Source organism: Onychomys torridus, chromosome 18 (assembly GCF_903995425.1).
Source record: "Onychomys torridus chromosome 18, mOncTor1.1, whole genome shotgun sequence".
NCBI lineage: Eukaryota > Metazoa > Chordata > Mammalia > Rodentia > Cricetidae > Onychomys > Onychomys torridus.
This window is the reverse complement of record NC_050460.1, coordinates 35,015,931-35,040,105: the sequence shown is the minus strand read 5'-3', so window position 1 is coordinate 35,040,105 and position 24,175 is coordinate 35,015,931. Positions and strand designations below refer to the sequence as shown.

General features: G+C 43.9%; 1 protein-coding gene across 44 annotated transcripts in view; it reads right to left on the bottom strand.

Moving 5' to 3' along the window:
- Positions 1-5,910: 5,910 nt before the first annotated feature.
- The window catches only part of Map4k4 (mitogen-activated protein kinase kinase kinase kinase 4), a 153,495-nt gene continuing 135,230 nt past the window's right edge, over positions 5,911-24,175 (bottom strand). For 16 of the 44 annotated variants that reach the window (XM_036167671.1, XM_036167672.1, XM_036167670.1 and 13 more), the window contains 11 exons: positions 23,714-23,889; positions 23,177-23,297; positions 19,254-19,371; positions 18,773-18,943; positions 15,417-15,560; positions 12,837-12,971; positions 11,199-11,299; positions 9,343-9,492; positions 8,687-8,846; positions 7,744-7,883; positions 5,911-7,521 (listed from right to left, as the gene is read on the bottom strand). In XM_036167671.1, coding sequence (XP_036023564.1) covers positions 7,438-7,521; positions 7,744-7,883; positions 8,687-8,846; positions 9,343-9,492; positions 11,199-11,299; positions 12,837-12,971; positions 15,417-15,560; positions 18,773-18,943; positions 19,254-19,371; positions 23,177-23,297; positions 23,714-23,889 — 1,500 coding nt within the window. In that variant the 3' untranslated portion in view covers positions 5,911-7,437. Of the gene's footprint in view, positions 7,522-7,743; positions 7,884-8,686; positions 8,847-9,318; positions 9,493-11,198; positions 11,300-12,836; positions 12,972-15,416; positions 15,561-18,772; positions 18,944-19,253; positions 19,372-22,004; positions 22,197-23,176; positions 23,298-23,713; positions 23,890-24,175 lie in introns of all 44 variants that reach the window. The other 28 variants (XM_036167660.1, XM_036167657.1, XM_036167658.1 and 25 more) reach the window with 3 other exon arrangements.

The window sequence follows — 24,175 nt, the reverse complement described above, 5'->3', positions numbered from 1 at the left end:
AGAGATTTGGTTTAGAATACACAGCCATGCCTTTTCCAATAGAGAGGGGTTGCTGAATATGGAAAGCTCTCTGGCTACACAATCGTCTGGCTACAGGTTAGGCAGGAGTTGCCCATTTCTTCTCCTGAATCCAGCACTTAGGTGCTGGAAGGTCACTGGGAAGTGGGCCACATTACTGAATTCAAGCCTAGTGAGCCCTCCACAGGACCCGGGGAGGAAGGGGGCAGAAGGCGCCACCTCTGCTGTTGCTGATTCCATTTTGGTGTACCCAGAGCAAGCCTCCAGTACGCTGCTTCATCCCCACTTGTGAGTCCATTCACCACCAAAGCCAGTCTTTAAGAAGGCCCAAAACATTCTCAAATTACTCTGGACTATCTACCTCCCTTGAACACACTGGGTATTAACTTTTCAAGCCAAGCAGCTGGTCACCTCTGTAGCCTAAGATCCTCCTCTCAAGTGGCACAAAGCCTGACCAGCCATCAAAGTTGCCTGTTTAGGGTTGGGGATTTAGCTCAGTGGTAGCGCACTTACCCAGCAAGTGCAAGGCCCTGGGTTCGATCCTCAGCTAAAAAAAAAAAAAGTTGCCTGTTTAATCTCCCAAACTAATTGTCCCTTTCATACTGAGGCTGCTCCTGCCCTGTTTCTGTACCCTCTTCTGCTCATGTTCCCACTCAGCTCCTGCACTAGGGAGGAGTCCGGAGTCTGCCCTTGACCAGGTTGAGAAGGTAGGCCTTGGCTCAGGGCCTAGCATCACAGTCCTATTGCTATCACTGCTACCACCCAAGTGGCAGGGTAAGATGGTCTCATTAGCTGAAATTTCTCTAGCTTACATCGTTAATTCTAATTCCTCCCCTTAGCTTAACCAAATTTTGCTGGCGCTAGCTTAGGGCCCCTTGCAGCTGGCCTGCACTCCTGTGGCAAGGCTGATGTATGTATGGTGTAGGTCCAGATCCTAGCCTGCCAGTGTCATCTCTCACTTGTTTCATCCAGGCAGCCCAAATTCAAACCGGCTTTTCAGGCAGCCGCATGCTACTGTGGTTTAATAAAGTACAAATCTTGGGGGCTGGGGAGATAGCTCAGTTGGTACACTCCTTGCAGGCAAGCATAAGGATCTGCGTTCCCAGCGCACATACAAAAAGCCAACCACGAAGGCGCGCACCCATAATCACAGCTCGAGAGATGGAGACGGCAGGACTCCTGAAACCAGCCAATCTAATCCAATCAGTGAAACTACAGGTTTAGCTAGAGCCCCCGACTCAAAAAGGTGGAGAGTGTTGGAGAGAGGGCTCAGCTGTTAAAGGCTAGGTCCACGATCAAAAATACGGTGGAGGGCAATCGACAAGAACCTCTGGTCTCTATATATTCATATGTACATATGTGCAAATACATGGGCATATACACACACAAACAGAATCTTCAGCATATGCACCGAGCCTGGAGGCTCTATTTTAGCCTCTAGAATAACAATCACTATTCCATGTCATACTTTAGATCAGTTTCCCCACAGGAGCATTGTGCCTTAAGACTGCTCAGCACACAGGGATTGCTCAACTTGACCAAAAAAACCACCAAGTTCCCAGAACTTACTCAATGATGTACCCTGCTAGGGAAGGCAAGGGGACAACTAGTCCTTCAGAAAGCACACCGAGGAAGTATCCTTGATGCAAGTAATGCATGGGAATCCGAAACAAGACCTTTTGAAATGTCCTTCCCATGTAAGAAGTGGATCCTATGCAGCCTAGTTATGCCTCTTCATAGGAGTGAGCAGCAAGTATGAGGGGACAATTGAGGCCCTAAGCTCACCAAACTGCCCACAGATTGTCCACAATGGGCAGGGCCTGTTTGCACACAGTAGCTTCCAGATGGCCTCCATTCTAAATCGTAACCCCTAGATCTAATCTACAAGGAGCCTGATGTTTAGCAGCAGGATTATTTAGGGAGGAAAGGTTTCTGAAACTGAAAACACACCCTAGAAATCCAGGGTGCTTTGGGAGCTGTTTTCCCAGGGGTGACGGACTAAACCTATGGCTGTCTCCTTGAGAGAAGCCTTGTGAGCTGTGGTTTAGGTAGTCAGCACTAAAGATGAAGGCAGGCACCTTGGACACAGATTAACAACCAAGTATGATAATAAGAACATCTAACTACGGGCACACGGTGTGATCCATGAATGTGGAAGAGGCAAACTGAGTGACCAGAAGAAAGGAGGTTGCCTGTTACTGAAAAAGACCATCAACCTGCCTGCTTTTCAGTGGATGAATCCTATGAGAGTATCAAGGCAGCACTCAGTATCCTTTATTGGGGAAGGTCAGTTACCAGCAGTCTGTATGGGCTGTAATTAGGTCTAACTCCCAGAAAAGGGCAGACTATGCCTGCTTCAGCTCTATTATCCTGTCCAGACCATGCAGGCACCTAACAGGGCGAGCCTCCGGTGTTCCCGTGGCAACCCTAATTGGGACACTAACCTCTTATGTTGTTTCTAGTGTGCTTCTCTGTTGCTGGGATAAAACACTAACCAACACCAAGTTGGGGAAGGAAAAGGTTTATTTCATCTGTGTTTCCAGATCTCAAATTTATCTTGAGGGAAATCGGGAAAGGAAGCCGGAGGCAGGAATTGAAGCAGAATCCATGGAGGAATGATGCTTACTGGATCACTTCCTGCTTCTGCCAGTCTTCTTATACAACCTAGGACCACTTGTCTAGGGTGGCACTGGCCACAATGTGCTGGGCTCCTCTCCACCAACTAGCCTTCAAGAAAGTGCCCCAAAGACATGCCCACACGTCCATTTGATAGAGGGACTTCTCAACGGATGCTCGCTCGTCTTTGCAGGTGTTATCAAGTTGACAATCAAAATGAGCACTGCACTGGCCTCATTCGGCCTGGTGGTGTTCTGTGCCTCTCCTCAGGCCCAGCTGTACCAGCGCAGCTCAGCACCAGGTCTACACTGCACGAGGGCAGAACTTCCCTAGGATTAACAGCAATTTTTATTTCATTATTATTATGGAACGCCGATTAACCTTGAAAGGCCAGGAGAAATGGCCGGGTATGAGAACCTAGTGAGAAAATGTGGTAATGACTTTCGCTAACTTTCAATTCCTTAGCCATTTTTTAAAGAATTCCATCTGCTTCTGTGAAGGGAAGTGGAGATGTCACTCTTTTAAAGTGGTACACAGAAGCAAGCAACAATTCAACTACATCTCTGAATATGACACCCAGACAGCTGATGTTAGCACAGAGGCCAAGTTTGATTCTAATTACTTCCTCAACCAGGGCGGGGGGGGGGGGGGGGGGGGGGGGTAGGGGGGGAGGAGCTAGAAGACTAACAGTCCAAGAAGATGCCCCAGACTTTTTTAGCTTAATTGGCCACCAGCTGCAAGCAGGGTAAACCTTAGAGCATCTGGTGGCCAAGGAATTTGTTACGTTACTCTTGTCTTGGAGAGAACATGCTCTGTTATGAGGCACAGCTGCTAGTTTCTTTGGCAATAGTGTATGCATCCCTGGCAGCATAGGCAAGGTGATGGTCCTAAGAGATGGCACCCATCTGTCAGAAGTGGCACATGTTTAGACCACCCTGGGAATAGGACTGGGCACTCAGTCACACTGACACCATCTAGCCATTGCACCCACGACAGCATTTAAGCACCAACTGAGAAAGGGTTCCTTTATGCCCTAGTGGGAACAACATGCTATTTTACATTTTAAAAAGATTTTTTTTCTTCATTTGTGTGTCTACCATATATCTTCCACATGCAGGCCAAAAAGAGGGTAGCAGTTCTTCTAGAACTAGAGTTACAGTTATGAGCTGCGTGATATGTGTCTGAGTACTTAGCTGAGTCACCTCACCAGCCCCCCCCAGTTTCTACCTTGATCCTATTTAAACATGCACAACTCCAACCTCCTTTCTTCCTTGCTTCTGAGAAGTCTGTGCACATGTCTGCTCCTTTCATGGCTGTCTTCGGTGATCTCCACAGCCAGAGACAGAGCATGTGCGAGCCTGCTCTGGCCTGAACAGGTCAGTTGCGGGAGAGAGGGAGGGGAGGGAGGGGAGGGGAGGGAAGGGAGGGAGGGAGGGGAGGGGAGGGAGGGAGGGAGGGAGGGAATGCACAAAACAGGGATCTTCATATGAAGGAAATGTCTAAAGGGTCAGGACACGCTTAAGTAGAAATTATTTTTACTTTATTTAGGAAAGAAGGGTAGGGAGAACAATACTTTATATAACAGTAGACAAAGTTAGTACTGCACAAAAGAAAGCAGAGGCTGTGTACTTGCCACAGCCCGCTCAGTTCATGACTAGTATATTTACTGCAGTTTCTTACCTTTATTACTACTCAGCAAATTAATAACTGGTTAAATTAGGATTACAAATCCTTAAGTGTGCTACACCTAAGCTAGAAACCCAACAGCCCACAAAGTCATTTAAAAGTAAACTGTAAATGGGATGCACATCAGTGCACCAAGACCATTTCTGTAAACATTTCCTCCATGTAAAATGTGCACAATCCGCTGCACTCCACACAGAAGAGGTTCCTCTAACTTACGCACAGAAAGGCACTGGAGCTCTGGCTGGTCTCAGACACACCCGGGTGTGGTGGTACCGTGAAGAACACGCCCACAGCAGTTCCACGCTCCACCCAGAATGGTGTGTCACCTCAACACTGTTTTGCAAAAATGACACTTGTATGAAGAAAGAACTGTCTTGTGGAAAGGGAGCAGGGAAAGTCCATCCTATCCTAAACAAACAGGAAGTCACAGCAGACTATTTTTCCCCCCTGGGCAACTCTCTCTCTAGACACCTGAATTAACTCGTAACTTGATCTCAGAGGGTAGGTCAAGAAGACAGAGGGCGCAGCTGCTTCTGTTCTGCTTCCATCCAGTTGGCCATGGAATTGGGCTGGGTCCACTGGGGAATGCACACTGGGCTGGGTCCATTGGGGAATGCACATGGGGCTAGAGGGCTGTGCAAGCAGGACACAGCTGACTGAACCATTCTCCTGCCCAGCCCAGCCCGTAGGGAAGTTCTAGATATGAAGAATCCCAACAACTCCTTTGCACTATTTGCAACCTATCACTTGAGACAGAGCTTGCAGCCTGTGGATGATGGACTGTGACAGTGGTGGCCCGTGACAGAGAAGTAAGGTGGACAGCAGCAACCTCCTTTGTTACTTCCTGCTCTCTGGTATTTGTACTTGAGGTTTCTTCAAAGCCATCTGCTCACCTCCCCTCCCTCCCCCACACCACTCCAAACCCAGGGAAAGGGCTGTAATCACCTGACCAGGCCTGTGTCCTCTTGATCCACGTGCTGGCCTTGGTGGTACCTCCCATTTTATGAACAACCTGAGTGTGGGTATGAGACTGTCAGCATTAGATTTTGAGTTCTCTGCTTATGGGACAGTCCCAGTCTTAAGTGGGATTAACTCTAACCTACTCTAGGTTAACCACAACTAGAGAAGAGGACCAGTTCTTGTGCTGCTCTGAAGTCATTCCAATGGGAAACTATTTTTACCTTCTTTTCCCTCTAACAGTAAGAGCTACTCACTTATCTTGACCTGTCTATGTTGGTCTTATAACTGCAGTTCTATGTGTTCTTTATAGACTTTTGTTGTTCATAAAACTACTACACCAGGAGGAAGATATGACAGGTGCCTGAACGGGACAGATGGGACAGGCTTGGCACTAGGTACAGATAACTGTTGCACAGGGCAGGGGAACAGATGGATCATGCTGTAAAGGAAAAGGAACTGCAGAGCAAGCCTGGGAAACAGCAAGCTTCTGTTTGGGGAATGAAGCACTGAGCAGCTGTTCTAAGAGTCCCACTTACTGCAAGACAGCAGGGTGGGCCTCAGCAGGACTGTCCCTTCACTGAGCCTCGAGCATCCTCAGAGGAATGGAGTGATGACCATGAAGCCATGAAGCAAATTATTACAAGACATTTATTACAAATGTCACAGACATATTCATAAAGAAAAATTAGGTTAAAAAAACCAGAACAAGAGAGCAAGTGAGAAAACAAGAAAAGCCAGGGCTTCAATATTACATCTAAAACACAGGGAGATGGCATCTTTAGGAATAAGTAGAATTAACTACATTCTTAAAATAGTTTTAGTGCATTGCATTTTTAGAAAAGGGACACACCCTCACCCCCAAGAAAAGGTTCCTGAAACAATGAACAGTTTGTGTGACTACTCAAATGTGACCACCTGCCTGCTATCAAACCCCAATTGGGAAAAATGAAATCTCATGTGTTAATATTAGGTGACAGCTGCCCACCCACCACTAATCGTGAACCTGGTGGAAACAGAGCATTCTGCTTTCCAAAAGCACCAGGCTAGTGCCCGCCTCCACAGACAGCTTTGCTTGCACCTCATTAGACTTGTGACAACTTCAATCCAATAGTTCGGGTATTAAGGTTAAATTAAATATTAATGTTTTCTGCCAAATCCATAAACTAAATCACCTCTCAATGCATTCAAAACAATGAGGTAGGCAAAAAACAAAACAACAACAAAACCCCACAGGAACGTTGACTTTTTCCTACTGCAAGTGCAGACCGTGGTGGAGCTGCTGTCGCTATCCCAGGCTTACACAGAAATGAACCCTTCCTTTAGTAGGGGCAGTGCTAATACTGTCACACAACAAAGTTCTGGCCGGCGAACAGGACACACACATTTTCCTTCTCTTCCTTTCTCTCTCGCTCTCCCTCTCTCTCTCTTTTTTTTAAAAAAGAACCATCTGCACAATTTAGGCAAAACTTGGTACACAGAAAAATGACCCAGTTCTTGGCCAGGACAACACCCTCCAAAAAATTTCAAAGAAACAAAATGGGACCCCTTATCCCACCCCACCCACCCTAAGCCCCACCCACAAAAAGTTCTAGTAACTGTGTCTTTCACATTTTATAAATATTAACTTCTTAAACCTGCACCTTCTTCTTTGTCCACATATTGTCACATTACAAAAAAAAGAAATGTCAATTAAATACATTGTTAATGTTACTATATTAAATCTGTTCTCTGCTTCAGCAAGCTGCTTCTTACACCACTTCTCACCTCCTTGTGCCCACTGCCGACATCTGATGGTGTGCTCATCACAACCACAGACACTTCCAGGCCAGAGTCACTCAGAGACAAGGAATCCTGGAGCTGCAGAGAGGCGCTCTCTCTGGTCTGACGCTCATCCCCAGACACTCCTAGCACCGATGGTAGTCTAACAGCACCAGCTGCAGTGCAGCCTTGATTTATTTGAGTAAGGAAAAGGAGAGAATGGGAAGAAACTGGCAAAAGTATAGGAAGGAGGGGAGAGGACCCAACACGAAAGAGGCCTGCATAGACAGCTGTCCTGGCTGCACCCTCGCTCGCAGCTCTGAGCTCCAGTTGCAAGGAATTCCAAGTTCTCAGGGTCTTGATGACTCCGGGGTTCAGTGATCCCAGCTCACACTGCCTCTACCAGCTCAGAAGAGAAGTCCTGCCTAAGGTCATGAAATAGACCTGACTGCTGCCACCAGACCGAACGGAGGCAAAGAACACCTGCAAACACAAGCAAGAGAGGGCAGTTAGCTCGTCACTCACCACCTACCTCCTAGTGCCCCACCCCCCCCAAATATGCCTAAAAAGGAATGTCTAAATTTTCCTTAATTAATTTATTTTAGAATCTACCAGAACTGCAAGGAAATTCTCCACCAATGTCCATGAAGAATAAGCCACTCTAAAAACAGCCACAAATACATAGAAGCCATAAGGAAACATTACCTTGTCATTGCGTTCACATAAGAATTTTAGTCTTTGAGCCCTTTTGTGCATAAATACACCATCCAAGTGACCAGTTTCCACAGATCGTATCTCTATCGCCTTCTCTCCCCAGCCCATTGTCTGATTCGATCGGATATATGCTTTTAGAGAGGGGGAAAAAAAGCATTAACATGGAAGAACCTTGACAGGATGTTTCTGACATACATGCACATCTACCCGAGTGCCTGGCATATGAGGACTTTGGTTTTTCAGGCATTCTGCCTTGGCTGGGCACCTGTCAATCACTGAAAGCCAACCTCCTGTGCACAAGCCCTGGGCCCAAGGGGCAGCACTGACCAAAGATGGGGAGTGTGCCTTTACCCCTGTCTGTCATGGGAAGTAGTCACAGGAACAATAATTGAAAGAACTGATTTCCCTGGGCTTTTCATGCAACTTCTGCAAACAGCCCTGGTGTGTGCTTTACTGTACAGGCTTCATCAACCCAGCCCTGGCAGAAAGTGAGGAAGCAATGACGAACAAACAGTCAGGGATGTAAACACCAGGCCGTGAAAGTGTCAGATACCAGCCTCCATTCCTGGAAACAAAGTAAAGAAGGAGGCTGGTTCTAGCGGGGACTCTGCACTCTGAGGAGCTGGCCACTTGCCCTTCTCTGATTTGCTTCACTCCACACTAATTGGTCAAAAACCAAAACCAAAACCAAAACCAAAACCAACCAACCAACCAACCAACCAACCAAACCCTGTTCTATTTTATATAGATAAATTAAGGGTCAAATGAGAGCCAGCAATAACACATCTCTTAAAGTACCCAAGAACTACTTGGATTTTGTTTTAACCTTCTCCTCTGCTGATAACCAGAGGCACGAGGGACATGCAAGTTAGTAGGATAAGCAGCTGTGGTCTTGGTGGGCCTTTCACAAACGCCTCTCCGTGATGCATCATACCTACAGATGTCGGCATCTCTCCCCACTGCAGAACCACGTCCTTGGTTATCCTTCCATACGTGTTTACATAAACCCCCTCGTCTTCATAGCACACCAGAAGCTCCATTCCGTCCGTGTTGGGGAGAATAATGATTGCATGGGGTTTGATGCTACACTGAATCTAGAGAACAGAAACAAGAAAGCATGTTTGTGGTTATCTCTAGCCCCATGAAAGTGCTCAGTAAGACTGTCTAGAGAATGCAGTAGTGCTATATACCCCTGCCCAGACCCATCACAAATAGGTAGGAGTCCAACCCTATATCCAACCCCAAGTCTACCATTGACAGGTCATATACTCTACAGACTCACATTTTTGAGTCCCTGGAAACATAACTGGGTAGTAGACTTATTTGAGAAACATTCCAACCCAGGGTGTTCTGGTCTGACAGCATCCCATGTTAGTCAAAGCAAGTGCTAAACGGTCTTCAGGCCTTCACAGAGCCAAGAAAGCAGATTTCTACTGTTCCTGAACATGAAGCTACTTCATTTAAATACTCACCCTATGTGGTGGGGAATGAGGAACCCCTGCTTGTGTTAGTTCACTAAGCAGAGTAAAGGGAAAAGTCAAAACAAAGTGAAGCCAGTCAACCAACCATAGAGTGTGGGTTCTTTCTTACGTGTGTTGGTAGATAAATGTCATAGACTGAGCCTGAATCCACATCAACAGCATGGAATCCAGCACAGGATCCATAGATCACTTTCAACCTCTGGCCTTCCTCAACAGTGAGATCCACCAGTAATGGCTTATGTACCAGTTCTCCAAATGACTACAGAGATAATCAAGACAGAAGCAGGAAGACAAACTTATAGCATCAGACGAGACACTAGCTTCAGGCATCTGGTTTATCATGTGATGGTGCTAATTAGCATCTGGAAGACACTTCTTCCCTTCTAGCTAGCAGAAGAATGCTCTGTCCTGTGGTACTTATTGATTAGAACACGTGCAAAGTCAACAATGAGGACCTGGCACAACACAGTATTTGAATATTCAAACACAGCGGTGGAGTGAGAAGCTGTAGAGGTCATGGCATTGAGAATCTGAGCAGGGCTGGTAGTATGAGAGCTATAGACTGTGTGATTTGACCTGGAGAGCCTCAGCTCCTCATATCTATACAGCTCACAGGGCTAGGATAGTGACGTAAGGTAATGCTTATAAAGCAACATGCACAGCATCTGACATGCAGGACTATTAAGACTAGATTCCAGAAGACAACGTAGGTCATTTCCTAATTTACTCTCTTTACTCACTCAGTAATACTAGATTCACCAGACAAGCTAACCCTACTGACTCTGACTCACTGGGGAATCTAGCAGTACGTACCCCCTTAATTCAAATTTCCCAAATATTTGAAACTTACTTTTTCAATAAACTACATCAAGATTATTTTAAATACAATCATTTTAGATGAAATAGTGTTTCTTACCCTCTATTAAAATGTCCCTGGACTATTCTTAAGGTTCCATATCTCAAAATAGAAATAATTATTATGTCTACCTAATGCTAGAATAATATCAATTTTAATTTAAAAATCTATATATTAGATTTAGGGCAATCCCTAAAATAAATTTCTAAAAATATACACAGGAAAATGACTGTTAGTTCTCTGCATTTGGGTACGTGGAAGCTTCTGGAGTATGAAGTTTCCTGGAAGTGCTCCATATACTACCTCTTATCACACACACTGGAAGTAAATACAAGACCAATTATGAGTACGTGTAAACTTACAACTAAAACAGTCCAAAGTTTAGCACTTCACCCAAACTACATGTGGAATGGTAAAATCATCCTATTGTAAGCATCAAGATGCTGTTAAACTGGTATTTTTTAAATTTAAATAAGAACAGGACCATATTATAGATATTTTAACTTCCTTCTTCCATTTAATGTATAATGCTTATATCATTAAGAATCTCTGTAATTTATTTAGTTATTTGTTTTGTTTTGAGATAAGAGTTTTGCTATGTATACCTGGTTGGCCTTGACTCCATAACAATCCTCCTACCCCAGCCTCTCTGGCATGCATTATCACACCCAGATTATTACTTAGCTTTTAAATTGTACTGCACTAAACACACCTACTCTACAATTGATTTTTATTGAGCCCTTTTAACCATATATCTGGATCTTCATCACATCTGTCTTTTCATGAATATCATCATCATCATTATCATTTTGGATTTTCAAGACAGGGTTTCTCTGTGTAGCCCTGGCTGTCCTTGGACTTGCAAGGATCCACCTGCCTCCGCCTGAATGCTGGCATTAAAGGTGCGTGCCACCGCCCAGCTGAAGATCTACTTTTTAAGGGAGGGTGCAAGTACCATTTGGGCAAAATGATCATCTGAGAACTGAGAAAATAGTTACACACGCTTATTATATTATGTTATAAATAGCTTTTACTTTAACAGTTATGTTACATTAATATATAGCTTTATTTTTACTGTTCTTAAGCCAATTTAAAACTGGTGGTTTTACCTTAAAGGCCATAAATTTGTGATATGGCTTTGGTGCCCACGCATAGACTTCCACAGAACTCTTCAAAGCAATTACCAGAAATTTGATTCTTTCATATTTTACTGAAACAAACATAAAAAGTGAGATAAATACTATCAGTATTAACACAGAGCCATAAATTCTTTAGTTGCCATCTGCAAACTTTATAAACATGCCTCTGATTGCTCATCCAAAAAGCAAAGAGTTGGGGGTGGGAAACAAAGAGCTCAAGGCACACACTTGGCTTTTCTAATTCTGCGTGTATAATTCACTTTCCTAGATCAATCAATTGTCAAACAACAGTAAATTGCTTAGCTGACATCCTAATGTCTTAGACTCTAAGTATTTTATTAGCAGGGGCAATGCCAGGCAGCCAACCCTAAAGCCTGGAGGACTCAATATTCCTTCACAATGGTACCAATGTGACAAGCCGGCCGAGGGGCTCACATAGACAGGAACATGAAAGGAGGCAAGCAGTAGTGCTGTTGAGTGACACAACGTCCACAGTCCCCAGTGTGTCCAAAGCACATGTGATGTCCTGGTTTTCTCCACATGTCACCCACTCTGCATGAACTGTCTAATGCCATACGCTATTTGATTAACTGTGGGTCCAAGGACTTGCTATTTGATATAGCTTTGTTAAGTATCACATACAGTCAAATGTTCAAAAGTTACACAAAAATTCTAAGAGGCTGGCCAATGAACGCTGTTAATAGACTTCTGGAATGATGAAAATCATTCTATGTGTACTGCTAATCCCTGTAGAGAATACCATAGCTACTGACATTGAGGAGGTAGCAAGGCCACATGGGAACTGAATTAAAGATTGCTAGCTTTGATTAACTCTATTTTAGGCTCCTGCTCAGTACGATGACTCCTGTAATAATCATTAACCGGTGAGCACGCTATGCTGGGGGAGGCTCGCAGAACAACTGCAGTCTGCACCTCAGTAAAATATACAACACCAATCATCATCCAATGGATTCTCAACCTTAACCAAACAAACTATAAAACTACAGCATCAGCTCTTAAAACTGTAACTTTGTTGTGGTCCATTATTTCCCACTGATTTCTAACCAACACTTTCATTTTTCTCATAGGCAACAAAACTTGGCTGGGCTTTGTTACATAACTTTGTGAGAATCACTGATGTTCCAAGGGAAGAAAATGCCAACCACACAAAAGAGTTGCCAAAAAACAACTAGCCAGCCACAGTCATTTATGAGTAAGGACTATGACAGCTCTGTACAATGTACTTAATTAAAAGTAACAAGCCACAGTATCAGTAAAATTCTCCAACATTCTCCTAGTGACTGCTAAGGGCCTTCCACACACTCTAAGTAAGAGCCCAGGGGTAAAGAAGGATTCAAGGTCAGAGGGCCGAGTGTGGCAGCACCTTCTCAGGAGAATGAGGACTGTCAAGGAGGGTGAGAGGACACTCACAGAAGAGAGGTGTAGGGATGACTGAGGACAGTGAGCAGAAAGAACAAACTGCTGTACTTACAGATGAACAACACAGTAAGACGTCTAGATGAGACCTCAAGATCAGAAGACACCTCCTTAAGACCAAACCCTAATTACACTGAAGACACAAAACACTGTGACTCCATGAGAACTTACCAACTTTATAGTGTACACATCCTTCCAAATCGCCCACAGTGGTCCACCCTTGCTTCTTCTCAACTTCTGGGTCATTATGAAGGATTTTATTTCTTAACCATGATAAATAGTAGACACGTAACTTATCCTTTTTGCCTAACAAGATAAATATAAGTATTTTACATGCATGGTCAAAAATAAAACTTATCATTAATAACAACAATATCCAAAAGAAACAGTAAATAGATTTCCTCTAAGGGAATTGTTTACTATCAGTTTTATCTGAAATTTGTATTTGGGCTACTTAAAAATTACCAATGGTATAAGCAGGCACGTCTAGAAGGATAGGTTTTGAAAGAATAATGAATCTTCACTTACACTGATAGATCATAAAGCATACAATAGGAATGCTTTTGGTTATTAGCATATATTGTAAGCTACTGATAGAATGGTGGGTAGCAGGCTCTTGTGTAGCTCTAGATGAGAGCTAGGAACTAGAGAGACCAAGGCAGGAAAGGTTAGACAGCTGTGGCTTTCTGCTTCACTCCTTGTCTCCTAAGTCTAATACCATTAGCCAAGGATGTAGCCTATATAATGGAGTCTCCATAAAAGATCAGAATTACAGAATTAAGATGAACTGCCAGAGAGCTGAACATGTGAAGGTGCTGGGAGACAGTCCATCTGGGAAAGGCATGAAAACTTCTTGAAATAATGAACAGTAAAAAAATGGAAATTGAAATTTAAAGTGATATTCATATCAACACTAAAGAAATAAAATAGGCATAAATCTCACAAAACAGCTCTTTTAAAGATCTATTTGAGGGCAGTTATAAAATTCTTGTCAAAGATGTCAAAGAATTAAACATAGAAATACTTTGTGTCTGTGGATAGAAAAATGCACCATCAGTTCTTCCAACCTGAATTACAGATTCAACATAATTGCAGCCCAAACCACAGCCACATTATCTGTGCATATCATAAACATCCTCTAAAGCTTATATTCAGAGGCAAAGCAGTGACATGGAACAAAACATTGAATCAAAGTTTTTAGACAGCTTTTGATTTCAAGATTTATTATACACTTGTTACAGTAACCAAGACCATTTGATTATTAGCAAAAGAAAGAATAAATCAATTAGTGGAATAGAAGGGCCCAGAAATAGATGAATACAAACGCAGTGAACTAATAGCAAAAGGAAGAAGCCTCTTCTAAAATAAACAGAATGCTGTGAAGGAAGTGAATCTGTTTGCAAGCCTTCAGTGTTTCACAAAAATAAATTAAAAGTGAGTCACAGACTTAAATGTGAAAATCCAAGCTAGCAGTTTCTAGAAGAAAGCATATATAAAATCTAGATTGCACCAAAAGAGCAATCCACGAAAGGAAAACAAAACAAAGAAGATGTTTGATTTCACTAAAGAGTCTGTTCTTCAAGATGTTGGTAAAGAGAATTAACAGAGCAGCCACAGTGAGGGAAAAAGTATTTTCAGAGCACATGTAATAAAAGATTGCTATCTAAAATATACAGAGAATTCTTAAAATTCAACAGTAGGGGAAAAAAAGCAGTCCAGCAGATCTAAGCAGACACTAAGCAGACACCTTATCAAGGAAGAAACAGAGAAGGTAGATAAACATGAGAACACACACACATCACCAGGGGAATCCACATTAAAACAAGATATCACTCCACTAACTTATCAAGATGGAAAATCCAAAACACTGATGGTCTCAGACATCAGGGATGAGGTACAGAAACTCTCCTTCCCCAACTATCAACCGTGAAACAACGGAGCCACTTTGCAGACAGCTCAGTAGTTCTTCACACTTAACAACACTTTTGCCCTGTGTTTCTATTAGTTGTGTTACTTGGCTCTTTACCAACTACATGAAATGAAAGCTTACATTCAAGTAAAAAGCTGCACACAAATGCTTATCTAGCAGCTTTCCTTATCACTTCCTACCTGGAAGCACCAAGATGTCATTCCATAAATGAATGGATAAACAGTGACACATCTGTATGAAGGAACATTTACCAATATAAAAGAGAGAGATACTAAACCACAGAAGACATGAGGCAACCTGCATTTGAATATGAACTGCCAAAGGAAAGGAGTCAGTCCATGTATTACATGATCCACACAGTCAGTCATACAAGATTAGAGCTATGAAGCCAATGAGGACTTTCTAGAGCAGTAAAAGCGTCAGAAAGCTGGTTAGCTGTCACTAGGGCCTCAGGAGGAAGTACAAACAACACTTTTGTAGGGCACTGAAATTAGATTAACAGAATAATGGAATATATGTGTCATAGTGTAGTTGTCAAAACCAAGCTAATGCACTCCACAGCAATATAAACTACATGTTTTAATTGACCATAGCATATTATTACTAACAAATAAAAATAACGCAGCACAAGTGCACCAGATAGAAAAGACGTTAGCAACAGGGGCACCTGGTGCATGTAGTGGCTGTGTACATCTCACAACATGCAAATCCCAATACTGCTGCACCTTATTAGCCAGCAGTTTGAGAAGGAGCCAAGTTCAGCATGTCAGGCTAGACACACTGTGACCGGTGCTGCCGATTCTGCTTTACAAAACACTTACCAGATATTGTCACCAGGACATTTAGGCCCTCAAGAACATCCATTTGCTGGAACCGTCTTCTGTTGATCAGAGGATACACTTTCCCTTGGCCACTTCTGTCCAAGAGCATCAGACCACTCTCCGTGCCGACTAGTAAATTCACTCCTGTTTCAAGAACACAGAGCGGCCTACACTTTAGGTTGTCTTTGCATGGAACTGTACCATAAGGAAAGGAAAACATTCTCTATTTGAAAGGACGATAGCTTCCTTAATTCAGAAAGAAATGCTCAGAAGAGTCAGGTTAAAGCAACTGATCCTTGCCACACAGGGAAGGACAGTGACATTTATTTAGTTAGGTATAGAAATGGATGAGGAAGACTTTACCTGTTCCCTATATCCTTGAGTCCTGAGGGTACTGTGAGCTCACTATTTCTTAGGTTTTACAGATCTGGTCACATTAGACATTTGAGAAAGCCTGCACCTGATACCATGGCTTCACAACTGGCAAACTTCTAGAATGACTTCCAGAGAAAGCACACTCTGTAATCTCCACCGGCTTCTGCGCTGGTCTCTATCACAGCATCCACCAGAAACCACCACACCATTTCCTTACCTGTCTTTCCACTGCTTGGGAACGCTAAGGCAGTGTGCCTCTTCATGACTCACTGACTGACCACATTTTGGACTGCTTACTCCTAGTCAGGAAGTACCCTGCTCCCATATACTTTCTCTGCTTCTTCCAGGGACACTGGAGTTGCTACCCAGCTCATCACACACGTGCCAGCAGATGTCAGGCAACAGCTCAGAAACAGGGGCTCCTACTGCCATGCTTGACTCCCCTGCTCTTCCACACACTACAGACTTCTACTGAAACCAGACTGCCTACCTGACAGAGCTAACTGACCTGGCCACCAAGTCCGCCTGACAGTCTTCTTGTCCCTTCCTTCGGTCCTCCTGCTCTGATCTACCATGCTTTCTGACCAGTTTACAGCTGACAGGCCTTAATCCAGACTGTCCAGATAACCTCCACTTTCTCACAAGTGTTCCTTTTCTTCTAACACAGAGTCATGCTGTACCTTCCCAATCTACTCCTCCCAAGATGCAGTGCCAAAATCTCTGGTCTGCACTCAGGACCCCATACTTCTCCAGCCGGCAGGCTTCTTCCACTAAAAGCCTCCGTTAATATTCAATACTCCCTTTATTTCTGGAGGTAGTGGACTCTCCCTCTAAATTCACATATTTATCCAGATGTTGTGCTTCTTTGGTCTAAACCCTTCACCTTTGAAAGCATCTTCAAATATGGAGCATTGATTTATGCCCCCAGGGAACTAAACACATTCATTCACACCAATTTTCTAAGTTGGGTATAATCTCCCCAAGACAAATAGCAAAGTATTGGTGCTCTTACAAAGTATCTGATAGGTCAATAATCCTACCTAGATGAAATGGGGGGTGAGGGGTAGGTCAAGACAGTTTGTTAAAGGGTAGCAGTGTATAAAACAGCTTGAGAAAATTGTAAGAAAGTCTCTAGAATTTAGGAATTTTCCTCCAGTATTAAGTCATTATCAGATTTGTGTAACTATTAAAGAATTTGTTTCTAAAAGAGTTTTGCTGGAAGTTTGTGAATCTGTAAGGACATATGCTCTAAGTCATGCTATAAGTTTACTTGATTCTTACGTTAATGGGACTATCCACAGGAACACTATCCATGCAAATAGACTAACACAATGCACTGCACGGCACAGCGAGGCACAGCACAGACTGCGAACCAAACAACCCTTTCTTTATATTGCTTCTTGTCAAGTATTTGATCACAACAAGAAAGAAACTAAGGTCAAAGTCTTTTTAGATGACCAACAAAGTAGACAAAGTACAGAGAATGGGGCCCAGGACGTGCTGGGAAATTAAGAGGAACAGAGTGTAACATGAAGGCTGTTGCCAGGCCTGACTTTTCTGGATAAAATGATAAAATAAAATAAATAAAAAGCATTTATTACCAATTTCAACATAACTGACATGTTTAACACAATCCCTATACCAAATATGATGTAATGTATAAACTACATTAAAATCTTTCAATATGGATAAATGAATGACAGCCTGCCTCCTGAAATAACAGCTACTGACATCTACTGAGCAACAGCAGTGTGCTATGCATACTTCTGTGCCAGGTTCCTGTTGTATGGTGTCCAGAATCCCTTAAATAGATAGTTGTATTTTATCTATACCAGGGGTTCTTAATCTTCCTAATGCTTCCACCCTTTAATACAGTTCCTCATGGTATGCTGATCACCAACCATAAAATCATTTTTGTTGCTACTTTATAACTATAATTTTGCTACTGTTATGAATTGTTATGTAAATGTGTTTTTTGATGGTCTTAGGTGACCCGTGAAGCAGTCATTCGACCTATAAAGGGCTTGTGACCCACAGGTTGAAAACCACTAATCTAGACAGGTAATAAAGTCCTTATTGTGTGACCATATGAGCTTTAAAACAGTCATGACATGGCAGATCCTGACCCCAAGAAAGCAGGTGTGTCAGCCATGAGTGTGGCCAGCTCTTCCAAAGACCTCGGTAGAGGGCGGAGCAGGAGTCAGAGCCAGGCGAGAGAGAAGGGCAGGCTGAGTGGGGAGAAAAGGGGCTGAAACGCTGTAAGGTTCTAAAGGTAAAAGCTGAGCCCTAACCATGAAAGGCTGGGATGGGGGAGAAGAAAGCCGACTTCCTACTGCAGGTGATGTGGTGGCTGTGATGTCAGGGAGCAGAGCTGCAGAGAAGCATGTGCTGTGGACCCCCAGGAGACCTCAAGCCATTTGCAGGTACAGTAGCAAGAGACCGCCCTGGGTAGAAGCAGGGTACTGTGACAGCAGAACACAAACCGTGGGACTAGATGACAGGATGGAGCTGGCAGAAAGGCAAGTTTGAATTTGAGAAGGCAGACCTGAGTGTGCAGCAGATTCCCACTACTGCCCTAGGTGCACACATGGAAGACAAGCCAGGCTGGCAGTCCCTCTAAGACAGACTGCTTCTAAGAGTCCAAGTCACAGACAAGGGTGAGCACGAGCATTTCAACGTCACTCTCCCCAGGCTAAGGCCCAGCTCCTGTTTCATTCTCACTGATCCTCTTCACAAGGGGAGATGGAGACAGGGCATTCTTCCCAACATCTTACTGCTGAAATGACTGCTGTCACACACATGCACTCTGATCCATCACACACTCAGCTAAACTTAAGGCATGGGACGTGAATCACAGAAATTGTAAGTCCTTCAAAACAAAAAGAAAAGAACACCCTGCACTATTCAAACAGTGATTCTCTGAACAACAAATCTGTTCTTCAGAATAAAAGTACATAACTAGATAGCAGTGAGATACCTACCCCATAAGGCAGCACACAGGATCTCCGAGTTAAACCTTTTCTTGTATTTACGAATCTCGGGGGTATCGCTCTGTGGCCTAGTGTTTGTGGGGTTCACATTGACCACTGAGCCTTTCCGAGTAGGATCTTGCCTTATGGCTTCTGGTCTCATTCCATCACAGGAAAATCCCACTGAAACACAGTACATTTGAAATCTTTTCTTCTGTACACATACACAACAGCCTTACTCCCTCAGAACACCCCAGATAAATATCCATATGCTGTTAACTGACACTTCCTCAAAGAAAAGGCATTCTGTAAAAAGGCCATGGGAAAGGAATGAACTACAGGGCTCATTGCTGAACAGGCAATTGGAGTGGAATGGACTTCTTAGCAGAGGTCTGTGCCATGAGCAACCATGCCATGCCTAAGCCACTTGGGAAGCTACACAAGGGACCAGACCTCGTCTGTCAGCTGCTTTCCTTGCTGCTGCTGTACTTACCCACAGAAGTAACTGTTGTCCCGCTAGATGGAGAAATCTGTAGTAACCTGGGGTCTATAAAAGGTGTAAAGGAGGAGGAAGATTTGTGTTTCTGGAGTGTGCTACTAGCGGATTGAGTCTGCAATGTAAATTTCAATTTCATTAATACAAGAGACATTTCAATGGGAACATTAAAGACCATTTCAGTCCACGTATATACACAGCACCACTTCCCGATCCAAGCCCTCCTTCCTGCATCACTCCCCAAAAAGGCCCAGCAGGCATTTCAACTGCCATATCTCTTCCTTGGGATGCACACCTAGGGCAGTGATGCTGCAAACTACCAACAAAAGCACAGCTTCATGATAGCTTTAAAAAAATTAATGGAAATTCTTAAACATCATCTGAAGTGTCTTAATATCAGTTCAGTACTTTCTGAATTTATTTCTCACACCAAAAAATAAAGATGTAATCTACTATCTACTGTGATAGACTACTGGTGTGAGCTACTGTGATAGACTACGTACGAACTACAATCTACTATGACAGACTGCATGTGTTCTATCTACTGTGACGACTGTTGGTGTGATCTACTATCTACTGTAACAGATTGTTGGTGTGATCTCCTAGCTACTGTGATAAGACTACTGGTGTGATCTCCTAGCTACTGTGATAGACTACTGGTGTGATCTCCTAGCTACTGTGATAGACTACTGGTGTGATCTCCTAGCTACTGTGATAGACTACTGGTGTGATCTCCTAGCTACTGTGATAGTCTACTGGTGTGATCTCCTAGCTACTGTGTTAGACTACTGGTGTGATCTCCTAGCTACTGTGATAGACTACTGGTGTGGTCTCCTAGCTACTATGATAGACTACTGGTATGATCTCCTAGCTACTGTGTTAGACTACTGGTGTGATCTCCTAGCTATTGTGATAGTCTACTGGTGTGATCTCCTAGCTACTGTGATAGACTACTGGTGTGATCTCCTAGCTACTGTGATAGACTACTGGTGTGATCTCCTAGCTACTGTGATAGACTACTGGTGTGATCTCCTAGCTACTGTGATAGACTACTGGTGTGATCTCCTAGCTACTGTGATAGACTACTGGTGTGACCTACTTTCTACAGTGATAGAAAATATCGGTATGATCTGCTATCTACTATCTATTGGGACAGACTATGGATAAATGCTTCTTTTGTTGTTTATTTTAAATTGAGCCTCTTCCAGAACATTCTTCCAGAAGGTTTGGCTAATGTTGCTGAAAGGTGCATCACCATTCAGCCCATCCCACACAACAGGGGCTCATTAGTAAACATACAAATGACAATAGCATGACCTTCTGATCTTTTAGGAGCACTGGTGTTAATCATGTAACTTAAAACCAAAGAAATCAAAGAACAAAAGGCTCACAAAGGAAGTGAAACGAGTTGTTAAGTGGAAATGCAATGATGATTAAAACCAAAGAGAAAACCTTGCCAGTTTCGTGAGTTTAGGGTTACAGTAAGATGGAGCGTGGGAGGTCTAGACAAGGAGTGCAAGCACAGCTCTCTGGGACAGATTCCATCCATCAAGCGCCTTTCCTCTACTTGCTTCCTCTGTGGGGTGCCTGCAAGTCACCATGTCCTACAGCCCATGCCACCCTAAGATCCCCACTGACAAGGTTGCCATCTTGCAGGCTTCTCTCCCTGACCCATCGATCAGTGGCTGGGCCAACTGATGGCCACATCTGCTCAGAAAGCAGTTGCCTGATGCTGTCCTCAGAAGGAGACTTCTCCCATATTTTCTAATGAGGGAACCAAAGTATTGCTGCTGCCCAGCCATCAATCAATCGTTTACTTGACAAGACTGGCTGAAATTAAATGTCCGTTTAGACCTCTCTCAACTATTAAACAAATGGACTCGGTAAGTCCCCAAACCTGTGCAACCAAATCACCTGTTTAATTAAGCAGGTGTTCAAGGTGGGCTCTGTCACTACACTTGGGCATGACCCATTTAAAGAACAAAGGCTCACCCACCTAAGACCCAGACTGAGCAGCACAGCTATGCCATGAACACACAGGACTTCCTATACAGAATTTTAAATTAAAGGAAAGCTCAGACCTTTGCTTAGCATCGTAATTTTCTAGATTATCCCCCTACAGCACATGACTTCTTCAACCCCGAGTATGGGGATGTCAAGGAAAAAGATCCCTTCATAAGGGTTGGTGAAAACCAAAGTCATCAACCAACAACCAACCCCTCCCAAAATAAACAAAAGAAACCAGGCACCAAAAATACAACCAATGCCTATTTGAAGGAGATTCTCACACAAGACAAGAAGTTTGTGCAGGTAAGGTCAAGCTTACCTAGTCACAGTTTCCTGTATTTTATAAACTGGATAAAAAGAATGAAGAGGCAATCTCCACAGATGACTACAAGGATTTCATGCTAAATACGTAATGGAGCCGAGAACACAGCAATCATTTTATTTACTTTAAAAAAAAAAAAAAAAAGCAAAACAAACAGAATAAAGCAAGCCATGCAACTACACTTATCTAGAAAAAGGAAACAGTGAACTGGCAAGTTTGGGGGAATCAATCCATCTAGGGTTAGGGATCTGTATGCAGACCTGAACATGTTACTTGGGCCTGAGGAGGAGGAGGGCAGATGACAGAAAAGCAGGCGGAGGAAGAGGGAGGGGTTTCTGGGAAGGGCTTCTTTGCAAACTAGCTGCTAGGCAGTGCTGGTCTAACCCCAGGAAAGCGGCCAGCTGTGGTGTGAGACATACCTCATTAGCAGTGAGCTTGTCCTGGGGTGTCTGTGGGGACATGGTGGGTGTCGGCTGGCTGGAGGATGGGGAGGAAGAGGTGGAGGAAGTGGAGGAGGAATGGCTTTGCTGTAAGAGATCTGGCAAGAGGTGAATGCGCCCCGCAAAGCCATTGCTCTCATGATGGCTGGCACGCTTTTGGTCAACTGTACTCTGTAGAAAAAACAGGCACACTGGTCTCGCTCAAGCACTGCTGACATTGCTGGCAACCCTACTGATAACTGTTTTGTTCAAGGTGCTGTGTGACTTTTCAAACTGCTAAATTACCAAGGAAAATCCAAGGAAATTAGCCGGAATCGCTCCAACTTCCTTGCCAAATGCCCAATAGGAGCCAATTGAATTCAAAGTACCCAATGCAACCAAATGCAAGTAGCAAGTGCTTCACCTGGTTCATTTTCAGCAATAGCATGGAAGACTACCCCCTTGTTCTCCCTGTAAATCTGTCTAAACTGCCTCTGAGAGTACCCTGTGGTTTCTTTGAATCCTGGTTTTCTCATGGTCTTCCTACTTTCCATCCAAATACACTGCTGTGGCATGAAACACTCAGGGCAAAATCCCATAGCCGAGAGAGTGCCCTGCCCTACTTCAATGAGGAGCCTATCACTTGGCTAAAGTCTACGTTAAGAAGGAACAAACAGTTAGAAAGCATCCTGGTCCAAGAGAACACATCTTGCATCACCAAAAGAGATAATCGTCTTGGACCACAGGAGACCTGCTTATCCTCATGCCCCACTCCTGCTGCAATGCTGCAGACACTTAGGGCCAGATGCCCCAGCAGAGCCTCCGGGAGCCTCTTACAGGTTCCAGATCTGCACCTGTACTCTGAGCCTTGAAAGGACTCCCTGTGGCTTTTCTACCACTCCAACACAGACTGTGAGACTCAGCATGGTACTTGGATGAAGGCTGCCACAGGCATGCAGGGGAGCAGCAATGTGTGGTGGAAGACTATTGGCTACCTTGGTAGCATGCAGCACACACCTACCTCCCTAGCCCAGGACACCCTACCCTCAGAGTTGTGTTAACATGAGAACAGATGATGATGGAGAAATAGCATGAGTGAGTGAATGAGCAAGTGGGTTAATGACTATAGGAGAAGCTCAGCCTCTGACAACAGAACAAAGAGACACAGGTACCTGGCGGACAATCAGGGTACCCTCCTTGGATGGGGTCATGGCTGGCTCACTTTCAACATCATCATGGACGATCATAGTTTTCACAGACTCTGTTTCACCATTGCTCAGATTCAGAGATGACCTGTGGAGACAAAATCCATGTCAAGGATATCAAAGCTGTGAGGTGAAAGAGGCAGGAGGCATGAGCTTCCTCTAGGACAGCAAGGACTTGGCTTTATCCCTTTGACAGAGAGTTCTTGGCAGTTTACGTTGCTCTTAAGCAAAACATTAGAATGAATACTTCTTTCTAATTACACTAAGACTTCCCTTTTACTGCACCCTTAAATTAAAACAAACAAAACACATTATGAGATATTGTGAGGAGGCACTGTGTGTGTGTGTGTGTGTGTGTGTGTGTGTGTGTGTGTGTGTGTGTAAGCTGTATTCTACTGAGTTCATGAAAACTACATTGGACTTCTGCAACAGTGTAGGGTAAAAGGCTACAGCAGAAAGCCGCTAGGTGGGAAGATTCTCATCTGCTAATACACAAGCACTGACGCTGCTCTGGTGTCCTCTGGTCCCGAGGTGGAATCATCAGCCCCCTCCTGCTCCACGTCCTCCTCTTCCTCATCCGTGGTCCCAGACTCTTCACTGGAGGAGGAGTAGTCCGTCACTTTGTGAGGTGGCCGTACATCCTCCACTGCTCGAAGCTCTTTGGCCAATGCAGTCAAGTCCTAAGACAAAGGATGGAAAAGAGTTAGGCAAGGGAGGAGGAGGAGGCAGGGAGGAAACAGGTGATGAGCTCTTCAGGCTAATGGCCAGTAAGGAACCAGGGTCGGTGTCAGATCAGAGAGGGCTTTGTGGAGATTTGGTTTTCATATGGAAGAGTTTGTATAGTTTTTGATAGAAAAAGGCAGATGTCATAGGCAATCAGAATACAACGATCTGCTTATTATAAGCTGACAGCATTCTAATTTAAAATAGAAAGTAAGATTTTATGTCTGTAAGTCTTGAGACAGG